We start from the raw sequence: 12,473 nt of genomic DNA, 5'->3' as shown, positions 1-12,473 counted from the left end.
ACAAAAGAACATTTTTAGAAAACATTTCAAAAACATTTTACAAATTTTAATACAAGCGGAAAGAAAATTAACACGATGTTATTATATTTATATATTTTTAAATAAAATACTTGTCTAAAATTTGCACTAGATAATTTAAATATTATTATCAATTATTCCAATTATCAAATTCAATTGAATCGCTATTATTTGGTATATCGATTTAATCTCGAAGATTAGTAGTAGAGAATTATTTAAATAAAAAATGGAACGATATCAAATATTTGAAAGTATAATTTAGAATAGCAAGGATCTTTGAAAGAAAATTAAAAAAAAAAAAAAAAAAAGATTAATTGAATTTCCTTCCAATCAATCATTACTAGCAGATAAAATGAAAAAGTATCGCTATTAGTTCGGTTGATTTGCCTGAGAGAATCACTCGTGAAATATTAACAGGGCTTGTTTTGGGATGAAACAGACCGGAAGCAAATGTACGCTTCCGTGAAAACTAAAGAGGATGTCGCGAGACATTTTCTATTCAACTGGTAATTAGAGCAACGACTGGATGAATGTTCGTCCAGGTACAAAGTCGATGGAACCTAGCAGGGTCATTCCAAGTAAGGTCTTTATTCTTGCCTCGACAAACAACCCCGACTGCGAGACATACCGAGGGGATCAAGAGGTCATGATGGAAGGTTGGAAAGCAAGAGACGAGACACTTCAAACGAATCTGGATCAATCCATCACCTTTGATCTATATTTCGCTCTTCGATCAACTGTCTTTTTTTTTTTTTTTTTTTTAACTATTTTTACCTCTCCACGATATCGATAACACAGCAAAGTGGAAATTGCTGCTCATTCAGTTTTGATTTATACGTTAGATTATATCCTTTTTCTTTGTACTAAAAAGTAACAAATAATTATACGTATTTATAATTCTTTTCTTTTAGAAAGATAAAGATAAATCGTTAGAATTATGCTTATTCGTAATTGTCAAGTAACCAGAAAGTTCTGTAATCACTTTTATGATATATATAAAAAATTTGATCTACAGACAATTATGAATTATAGGTTTCTATATGTAGAATTATATATTTCTTCTATAATACCTATTATCCAAATGTACGTATTCCAATCAAATAAACATCGTGAAAATAATTTATATAATTATATTTTTAAACAGAAATTAATATTAATCTTCTAAGATCTTCTCTTCCAAGCACAAAAAGAACGACAAAACTGTCTTGGTTACCTAATAATCATGACCGTCTTTTCAAAAGCGACACTCGATTCTTTTACCTAGTTTTTATAAGGTCACTCTCGCATTGTTCTCTTAATTTTCAGTCAAGTATCTCTACTTGTTTGCTCCCGAGATTTATAATAGTAATTTACACTGAGTTCGTTCATTATACCGCATTATGTTACCAAGATTATATTACGTTACGTGGAAATTGTTGGCTAGCTTCTCAAACGAGTCTTTATTAAAAATATATAAATTTGCCGTTTATTGTATTTACAACCAAGAAAGCCAACTCTGTAAAGCTTCTCCAATATTTACAGATACAATATTTTTCGTCCAAGGCAAACACAACTTCCTAAAATAGGGAAATCTCCCTATTTGAGCCTACCAGGCATGAAACGGACAGGTTTCATACCTTATCTGCTGCACACAAGCTGTACACGCGAGACAAGACAGACAGAAAATGAAATGAAAGCAGCGCCCAGCAGAATTTTGAAATGTCCACCTAGTTCGAGTGAAATATTACAATTTACGTTTTTTTATTTTTTCCACTGATGGACGACTAAATTTTGAAAAAGCTATATTTTTAGAAGAATATCACGAAAGATGATAAATCATTCCAAAGAGAATAATCCTAGTTACACAATTTCTAAAGATCATTCTAAATTTGAACAGTTCACAAACATACAGCAGAAAATAAAAACGAACAATAATGGAAGATACGGCAAATATTCTAAAAAAAGAAGAAATAATCCTAAACATATCCTCAACATATAAGCCCGAAAAACTTGCCAAGGATAAACTACATCGGAAGGATCACGTAGAGACTATAAGGACGAGAATGAAGATTCGAGAGACTATCATTCGACACGATCCAAGGTTCTCCGATAAAATTCAGTAGGGGAATAGCTCCCCCAGGATATCGAATGGATTATAAAAACCGATTTCAAAAATAACCACTCACCTTTCCACATCACGATCCAAAAGCGCAGGCGTGCTCGACGCTTTGATACGCCTCTGCGCCTTGCTCAGCCCAGGAATCCGTCTCCTATCCTTTCCAGAATACGCGTTCGAACGTTGATCGTGGAGCGGCTGAAACATAATCGAAATCATTTTACACGTTGCCGACGCATAATTGCGCGTTGCATCCCTCCCTTCCTCCAAAGACACTTAGATGCCAAATATAACCCTCGTGATAACCCAACGCGCGTTGGAAAGTTGGTCGAACGTCGATCTATTCCCATGATTCGACACGCACGAGCGCTCCCGATCGCTCCTATCGTATCGACGCTTATCGAGAGATCACGACTCGAGGTATATTAGACGCCTAACGTGTACTTTAGTTTAGTGAATTATTTCGTAAGCCCGATGTTACGCCGATACACTGGGTCACTATGCCTCCCATTCACGTTCCGGCCACGGGATTGTTAAGTTCTTCTTCAGAATGAATAATAGGATGCGATTCATAATGGATCGTATTGTGCGGACGAGATAATGACGTTAAATATACGGAGCACGGATTCGATCGGCGATCCCCGCTTTGGAATCGTGGTGTAGAAAGTGGTTTTCTTGTATTGGAGATTCTAGATTCGATGTGAATTGTATACATCTCTTAATTGTAATAATTGTTATCGTTCTGAAAAATTTGAAATATTTTTTAAATTAATGGTGATATAATTATGTATGATATAATAAAAAAAAATGATATAATCGATAAGGTTGTAAGCGTTGAAATATAATAGAAAACTTGAATTTTCTAAAATATCTCTATTTTTAGTTTCGAAATAACTTTGAATTAGTGAAATTGTATATATATATATATATATATATATATATATATATATATATATATATATATTGCAAATATTTATGATACAAATGCAAAGATTTCGAAGTATCGAAATATAGAGGAATGAGAATTTCGTGAAATATTATTGGCGAAATTTAACGTTGTCAAATGAACATTTATATCGACAGAGTGTCTCTATTAACACACGAACGAAAATTTGCGTGTCGCAACGATTTCGAGGCTATTTCGCGATGGAAATTTGGAAATGAAAAGTGTGAAAATGGCACGGTGCCACAAAGCTCGATTATATCTCCTCGTCGGATATGATGTTTTGCTAATTAACGATCATTTGTATTCGAGACGATATTTTATTCCTTGTTATCTATATTTCGAATGAAATATTCGAACACGTTACGAACATGTTACCTATTTATTGCCTCGCGAGATGGTAAAAAGAAAATCTAGTTTAACGTATCGATACCTCAAAATGTCCGAATACATGATAACGCGTGGGAAGAAAGTTTCTAAAATGTTTAACGATACGGTGCATACTCTGCAAATTAAATCGAGATTATAAAATTAAACGTAGAGAACGTGATTTTTATCGCGCTTTCTTTTTTCTATAAATAACACGTAAATTCTGGAATAAATATATAAATTTTATACGATACATAATATCAAGTAAAATAATAAATATTTAATTAATTACGTTTAAAATTATTAAACGTTTCATTCGAGTAATTTTTTTCGAATGGAAGTTCACCTTTAATATTATCCAATTCTTCAGGAATAGCATTGTGTGCCGAATCTATGTAGTACATGTATCCCAGTGAAATCCATGCAGCATTGCTCTTTCTGACGTCTATTTGTTATATATACATACCCACACGTAGTACATATAGAAAAGCTGTCGGTCGTGACTGTTCGAGTTCGATTCGGAAGCGATTCACTACAACGAAGGATATACTTTCTACCCTGTTCTCATTCCACATTTTTCTATTAAAAAAAATATATACTTGATAGAAATATACCGACGGGAGAACTTTCATTCTCTTGTATTATCACTGAAAATAATATTATCTTTGCCCATAAAACGACAAAAACGACATTTACCGTTTCTCACGGGTCAATGTAAATTATTATCCTTTTATTCGGAACGGACATCGAATATTTTTCGTTTTCTCCGCCTACAAAACTTGCTTTACACCATTCGGAAAGATTCTGAACGTTAAACATAATGGAAAAGCGAAATAGGGCCGCCCAAACGTTCTCACTTCGTGGAATTACTTGAATATTTCGGGGGTAACGGGACATCGATCGATGTGTATCCACCTTCCGGTTTTCTAAACGAGCTAGGACCACATTTCAGTCCACTCTCGCGTTTCTATACCGAAGAGAGGTCGAGAAGTCACTTGACTCGTCGAGAGAGCGAGTATTGTTGGCTGCGAAAGAATTCACCCTCACCGAAATATCTCGATGCCATTGTCTCCCACTCTTAATTACAAACAGTCCCCGCTACACTCGATTCCCTTTATTGCCTTTTCTACTCGTGATTCGCTTTTTTCATCATTCGCCGTCTATCATCCTCCACACTTTTCCTTTTTCCGAGAAATTTCCAACGAATTTTTTCCTTATCTCCTGATTCATACGAATATATCTCATTCACGAAATACGATATACTTGTACGAGGATAAATTATGTGGGTTGATGAGCTTTTTGTTAATAATTTCTGATATTTTTAGAGAAGGCGAGTACAAAACAGAGGTATAGAGGAGAGAGAAAGAGAGAGTCCCAGTTCTGAAAATTGCACAGAGGAGAAAAGTCGGTTAATTGGATTGCTAGATGAACCAAGATCGAGCTATTCAGGTCATCGGTGAAGTAGTTCGTCCTAGGTAATATTCGAAAAAAGTTGTCGCTTATAATAAAAAACAAGCCGCGTTTTTGAGGCTGAATATAATAATAAATAACTAATAATAGTAAACAACTATCTTACCTAAATTTGCATAACAAATGCAATATAGTTGAATAAAATTATACGTAACATTTTGAAGAAACCGTGCGATTATTAAATTCCAAACAATTCTATTTGACACGACTGTCGATCATATCAAAACGATTGGAAAATCGAAAAATTTTCCAATTAAGACGACACGTAACACCAAGGATAAACCTTTCAAAATACTATTAAATAGCCAGGTTAAAGAAATATCGGAGAACCAGATAGGTGGGAAAAATGTTTTACAGCGTTGAATATGCATAGACCGTGCAACCGTTCGTGCTAACCTTTAATTAAAACTTTTAATTAAGGTCGACGCGAGAAGTTCGATGCTATCGAACTGCTTTGTGTCAGTACTCGACGTTTCTTCGAACGTGGCTTTCGCGTGTCGAAACGAGCGAAATAAGAAAAGAGAAAGAAAAGTTGGATCGATTCGTACGATTTCGAATTGAAAGCGATTCGATCGAGCGCGGCAAAGAACGGAATGGCCTCCTCCTCGTGAAAATATTAGCTTTTGTCTCGATACCACGTTCACGAGCGGCCATTCAAATTCAAATTTATATACATCCAACCTGGCCAATTCGGACACAAAACGATTCCGCCACCCGGAAAATATGTATTGACAGTGTTTGCTTCTGTTGCGGTACGCCACGATTCAAAATCATGGACAGAGCCACTGACCAAAATTTGAATTTATATTCCCTGTCGTTTTGTTAACCCTTTACTTTGGAGAACAATAAATTTTTGATGGAAGAGTTTATCGATGGTGATTGAAAATTGAAATATACCGAATTTAAAGATATTTTTCACATGGCCCGAGTTTAAAATTATTTATTAACGAAACGAACGTCAATTAAAAGCCATTAATGTATTATGTACTCTATATGTAAAGTTTTTATATTTTGCAAAAATAAATGATTGACAGTCATACCTTCGTCATTCACTATTTAATCCATGACACAAATTTAGAGCGCTACTTTCGTCGCAATAAATACCAATTAAAGCTGATAAATTGTCACTCTACGATACGATATCAAATATTGACAAATATTTCACAGATTGCGGTTAAATAGGTTCCAAATTATCCATTAATTTCGTATTCTATTTCAATCGAAACAACAATGGCTCTAATTCATTTCACTTTCGATGTTTAAAACGGTCAAATGTCGATTCTGTCTTTCTCTGTCGTCTCCTTTCCAATCGATCCAATAATCGAAGCGGTTCGGTCGGTCGAAAATCATTCAGCAGGTTATATCCGGACTTGACAGAATTTTTCACTCGGTTAATTAACATTGATCCGAAAGAGCATTTGCATGTTCCTGGTGTTAGATTCCTAACATGCCCAGTAAATCGATAATTGGAAGTTACCGAGGTCACCGCCCAATTATTCATTCGTGTACGATTTTGGTGGCATGGAACGATCCCCGCGAATTCTGATCTCTGCTCGATTAGGCACTCGGTTGAGTTATTCTGCCGGAAGAAATTCTGATTTAACAAGTGTACAAACCAATCAATGCGTGCTTGTTTGTCCACGGAATCGAATTCGATTATCTTTTCATTCTTTTTTTCCTTCTCTTTTGTTATTTAAAATAATAGAAAATAAAAATGTAAAAATAAAACGTTTCTTTTGTGTCCTTAATATCTATTGAATTTAAAATTGAACGTTTAAAAATGCGCAAAGAAATATTAACCGACGATTGACTTATGGACTATAAAAATTGTCGGAGATATTTGACGTCGATAGTTTTGCAAGTTCGTTAATTAAACATCAATCGAAGAAATCGCGAAATAGCAGCGGAAAAGGTAAAGCCGAGAAATTATTTTCAAGGATAGACGTCAAACGTTCGATCAGCTAGACACGCGATTCGTAATTTCCTTCATCGAAGTGAATGATAGAACGGTTGGATGAATAATGATTGCCGCGTTCGACGTCTCAAACTAAATATACGTTGTTTACATACGAGTATAAGACTTTGTATATTCCCCGTATTCTCGATACCATAATATTATGTTTACTTTTATTAATCCATTCGTGTCTATTTCGTTACTTTATATTATATTAAACTTCGTGGAATGGAAATTGTTACGAAAAAATTATTATTATTTCCCTCCCCCCCTTATTATTTTTTTCAAATGACGAGAACTATCGAAGAAAATTAACGAAATTAAAAAATTAATAAAAAACGAAAATGACTTAAAGAGATTATGTGCAATTCAAGTTGCATATAGATCGTGCAAAGGAAATATCGTAGAGGGATAAATCTTGTAAAAATCTTGCAAAGTTTCCATGATCAACTTTTCCTATTCTATTCCGTGCTTAGGAAAAAGCCACTACTACTCGTCCCAGTTTCTAGAATCATTTCGTATAACAGGATTGGAGCTTTTAGTATATTAGATAACTTAGTCGATGATAAAATCACTTGAATCACGTATCTCTTCAATTATTTTCACTTTTTTAATGCACGCGTATACACGTTTGTTGTTGTGCAATAAAACGCCGGTTCTATTAATTAAGAAAAGAGAAAGGAAAAATTCGATATCAAAAGAATCGCAAGACAGCCGACAGAATTTCATTACTCCTTCAATTACAAACCAACGTTAGAATTAGAGCGTGTTAATACATATCGATTGCATTATTGCGTTTGAATATACGTGTGCAGCCTATCGTTGCTTCCTACGACATGCATCATTCACACGGACACAACAGGCATACCTGTTCACGTTAACGTTACTGGTAACAATGTCGTGTCGAATCGGCTGTATCTATAACGCTTATGCACGGATCATTGTCAACAAGGGACAAGCATTTAACTGACAATTAAATGGACATCGACATTGTAAACTCGAATTCGCCGATTCTGCCTGATTATCTTAATGATTATCTTAATTTCCCAGAATCACCTTCCTGTTCTACCTATTCACCTTGCAATTCCAGTATTGCATATGCGAAATGTCGATTGGAATAATACTTTCTCTCGAAGATGATGATATAATTTAAACTCGAATTTTTTTTCTTACTATTTGCACTTTCATAATCAAGATTTAATCCAATCCCTTTCTCGGATAAAAACTTATCTAAATTATCTCCATTCTCTTTCAACATCCATCTAATCGCTCCTCCTAACATCGACCTTTCGTTCGAAACCTTTCGAAAGATATCCCAAGAATATTTTAACACTACAAATGTATAATTGAATTTTAAAGAGAATGGAGACTTGGTTCATCCCAGCCTCCAGATAAAAAGCCGAAAACCATCGAAACTCCATCCACTTTCCATTCCAATGATTCGATTTCCCCCGCGATTAAAAGATATCCGATACGGAAAGCTTTTCGACACGCTTCGATCGTCGCCCAAGGCGCTCGATAATAAAGTCGTATCCACCTCGATCCCTCGATGCTGCGTAATCGTTTCAAATTACCTCGAGATAGGTGGAAACGGATGGTACACCGTGTCAGATGCTCGGCATTTCAAACAGGAAGTCACGTCACGGGTTTACGATAACGCGTTTAAAATTTGCATCTCCGCGAGGGAATTCCACGATCCTGCGGCACGAATGTGGAATGCGAGCATCTCGCGACGATCTGCCGCTCGAAAAACGGGATCTCGATCCTCTCGAGCTTCCAAACCGGAAACAAATCGGAAACGGCCAGCGGGACTCCGAGAAATCTGAGAAGTTTATGGAAAACGCGATACGATAATGCAAAGTCGTGGCGCGATTTTAGAACGCGAATTTCCGGGACGACACGTCACGTGCCGCTATGATCGATTTTTGAAGCGTTGTCCGGAATGTGACGCGCGCCAAACTTTCATCGGTGGAAAGGTTAAATTGGTTGGAGGAAAGAAACGAAGGGATAAGAGGAGGGGGGTTAGAAGTCGATAAGTTGCTACGTTTTTGATAGATACCTCCTTGGAAAAGGGGGAAACATAAGGGAGGGCGTTTTTATAAAAGTGATTTATGGCTGGCCTTTTCTGCTTCTGCGAGATGATAAGAAAAAAGGAAAATGTTATTTTTTCTTATGTACGAGATTGCGGGGTTGGATAAATTAATTTACGATAAAAAATGTAGGTTAGTATGAAATTTCGTTGCGAATGAAATATTTATTTTGTACGATTATTATTTATTTTTTCTTTGAAAATACTTTTTCTCAAATTCAGATTTACGAATCTTGTCAAAATTCAAAATATCCAATTACTGGAATTATTCCATCTATATTATCTTTATATTATCTTTTTTATCTATTTCTGTCCATCATTTTTCTCAAATTTAAACTTAATCCTATCAAAATTTAACAAATCAAGATTATTGAAATATTCTATAATTATTTATCCACGAGATAATTAAGTTATGCGTTCGTTTTTAAATATTTAACGCGCGACATCTCCTCGAAAAGTTACACGCTATTTTCATTTCGTGTCGTTGGAAGCTTTAAGAATTAGGATTAAGATACATTCCGCTAAGGGGTTGATCCTTTCCAGAAACTGCAAGCAAACGCTTTTAGCTCCGAAAAGCTATGAAACGTTATAAAAGCGGTTCCAGGAACTGTCTTTCTTCCGAGTTTCTTGGATAAACAAGAGGTCTAGCCGTTGGTGATTCGGGTCAGCTTAATTAAACTCTGGGACGTTTTATCCGGGCTAACTGTCGCATTGTTGTAAGTTCGCGGATTTATCCGCGACGATTCTACAAGAGAATCGGGAACAGAACAGCTCCTAGTGGTAATTTATCACGTCTGAGCGTGGTATTAATTGGGATCGTTATAACGCTATATGTCGCTAGCATTTCATCGACTCAGAAGAATTTGTAACGCGATAATATAATATCTAAAGTTATTTTCTCTCGTACGATTCGCGAATTACGGGAATATCATCGCTAATTTTCATTTTTTCCATCAACAGATATCAATATATCTTTTTCTTAGATAACAAATTAATGTAACGAGTCATTAGGTTAAAAATAAAAAAGAAATTGTTAAAATTTCTGAAATGAAAGAAGTGAAAAAAATATTGGTCGATTAATATCGAACGATTTCTTCCTATGCTAAACGAGGCTCGTATAATATTATAACGTTATAACGTGAAAGAACATGAGAGAAGATTCGGGAAATCAGTGATAATTTTCTGGGAAACAGGGGAACGGTAGAAAACATTTTATCGATCGAACAACGAGACGATATAAGACGGGTAAAAAGTTCAACAGAACCGCTCGGAAGTTCTCCTGGGAAAGAAAGTTGCGAGAGGCTGTCGGTGAATCGGCCACGAAACTTATAAAAGAAGTAAGAAAATGTTGCTGATCTTCGAATGTTTAAAACATTTGAAAGTATTCTTTCTCTCTTATTTTTTCCTTTTTTTTTTTTGAAAACGTCGACGAGGGAACGAAAATAGATTGATAACTAGTCGAATGTCGATAGGGTCCCGATAATCGGGATCCTGTAATTGAGCGATCATAATTAAAAGAAAAAAAAAAACGATTCAATTTCCGGCAGGGATTGGAATACTCACGGAAACAGGAGCTGTGTGAGGCGTGGCTGCTTCCTGCGTGTGGTGGAGTCGACTGGGACTGGGGCTCGACCTTTGGGAATTCTGCCCACGCTGCCAGGATCCTCCTTTGTTATTGCTGAAATCAAATTAAGTTTTATATACGTAGGAGATATGACAGTTGACAGATGAACAAGAGCTTCGTACGATCAAAGGTAGTGGATGGTACAGGATGACCAGGAATTGGCCTCACGGTACAGATTCCACGGTGATTCACGTTCACGCGGGACCTCTGACACGCTCGCTCGTGGCTTTCACATCGAAAATGGGTAAAAATAGAGGCTGAGCGAGCGATTAGATCTCTCGATAAATTATCATAGGGCAAGTGTTGTCATCGTGGCAAAGATAGTGGGTAATAAATTACGCCAGTTGAAGGTCTCAGCGTGTGATTTACACGTTTGCCTGCCGATAATCGTCCTTCGGAGATGCCGGTGTATTGCGCCCGACAATGATCTATAACGAGCGGATGATCTATGACCGGTGGATCAAACCTTGGAGATACTCTTGTTCGTTGCCGATCGTTGGACGAAATCAACGTATCAAACGTTTATTGCTCGTTCCATCGGTGAAATTCCTATTTGATTTATAAACTCGTTATCGCCGATGCTTTCTACGAGGATGCTCGTGGTGGTCGTTTCTTTTCTCACCGAGTGCATACCACTTTCGAGAGTTCACAGGAGGCAGTGAACATGTCATACAGTGGATTTATACGCAGCACCTGGAACTACCGCGAGACGTGTTGCGAACGCGGATTTGATTTGACCATTATATAGCTTCTGCTCGACATTGCTGCTCAGCATTGACACGAAATTACACTTCGCACACTTCGTCAGTTATACTCGAATAAACCTCGGGAATTAGGAAATTCGGATATTCGAGAAACCACTAATCTCGAAAAATCTATTAAGTATTAGAAATTCGTGTTGCGTTAAATAATCCGAGATTGTTACGTATCGAATACAAGTACTAGAAACTTGCTCGTTTCATCCGCATCCGTTAAATTAGAAACTCGCTCGTCACCGATATTGCAACAAACGTCTTCTCGAGCTTAAGAAGGAAGGCACGTCTGCCGTTTCTAACCCGACAGGTTTGATCCGAAACCACTCCCAGTCCACGAGAAGAGATCAGCCGAGAGTCGGCCGGGAACTACGTAGAAAGTAGAATAAATCGATGAACTTCTGTCGCTGACTCGTGATCCTTCAGCGGAGGACGACTCGACTGTCGATCAACTCGGCGGCGGAGCGTGTGGAAAAAATTCGTTCGCCATGATGAAAATCACGTCTCTCTGCCTCTCTCTCTCTCTCTCTCGATACTCGAGACGCGTGCACAAGCTCTGCTGCACTTTGCTCGAGCACCGTTGCTCTTTTCTCGAGTCGGTTGTCGACCGACTCTCGTCCATCGAACGGCCCGTATCGCTTATCACGATCGCCGATAATGACGTATTAGATCGGAGTGAAAGCATCGTGGGAATTGATCGGGTAGCGCTCGCGTGCCCTGGACAAGCAGGAAGCGTTCGACAGCCGTAAGTAAGTAAGGTCACGTCAAGGCAATAGGTGGGACGATTAACGCCATTAATGTCCGACTTTGTAAGCTTTCCCAGAAGAAACGAGCGGTGGACGGATTTCACATGGGAAGCTTGTTATCCGTCCGATTTTTTCCTCTGATAATTTGTACGTGGGATCGGTTCTGGAAGAGGCTGAGGAAGCCATGCGATCGGCCGTGCGATTTATTTAACAGTTTGAACTTCGACTGTGATTGGCCGTTGGATAAGATGAAGTTCAATGCTGAACGCTCACAATGCTTCGGTCAAGTCTATGATATTTCGTGTTTCTTTTTGTATAATCCGTTTAACGAGTAATATAGTTTTAATTAAAATCTTCTCGATTGAATGTAGCGGAACACAGCATAGCATCTTTTCAACTCTTTAAGAGTATTG

The 12,473-nt window shown here is 37.1% G+C and overlaps 1 protein-coding gene across 4 annotated transcripts in view; it reads right to left on the bottom strand.

Moving 5' to 3' along the window:
- LOC107995246 (uncharacterized) overlaps window positions 1-12,473 on the bottom strand; it is a 137,960-nt gene that overhangs the window by 16,392 nt on the left and 109,095 nt on the right. For all 4 annotated transcript variants that reach the window (XM_062082719.1, XM_062082718.1, XM_062082720.1 and 1 more), the window contains 2 exons: window positions 10,502-10,616; window positions 2,184-2,311 (listed from right to left, as the gene is read on the bottom strand). In XM_062082719.1, the coding sequence (XP_061938703.1) occupies window positions 2,184-2,311; window positions 10,502-10,616 (243 nt within the window). The remainder of the gene's footprint in view (window positions 1-2,183; window positions 2,312-10,501; window positions 10,617-12,473) is intronic.

This window comes from Apis cerana, linkage group LG12 (assembly GCF_029169275.1).
Source record: "Apis cerana isolate GH-2021 linkage group LG12, AcerK_1.0, whole genome shotgun sequence".
Taxonomy (NCBI): domain Eukaryota; kingdom Metazoa; phylum Arthropoda; class Insecta; order Hymenoptera; family Apidae; genus Apis; species Apis cerana.
Note: the sequence above shows the minus strand (reverse complement) of the source record. Positions and strands in the feature narration are given on the sequence as shown.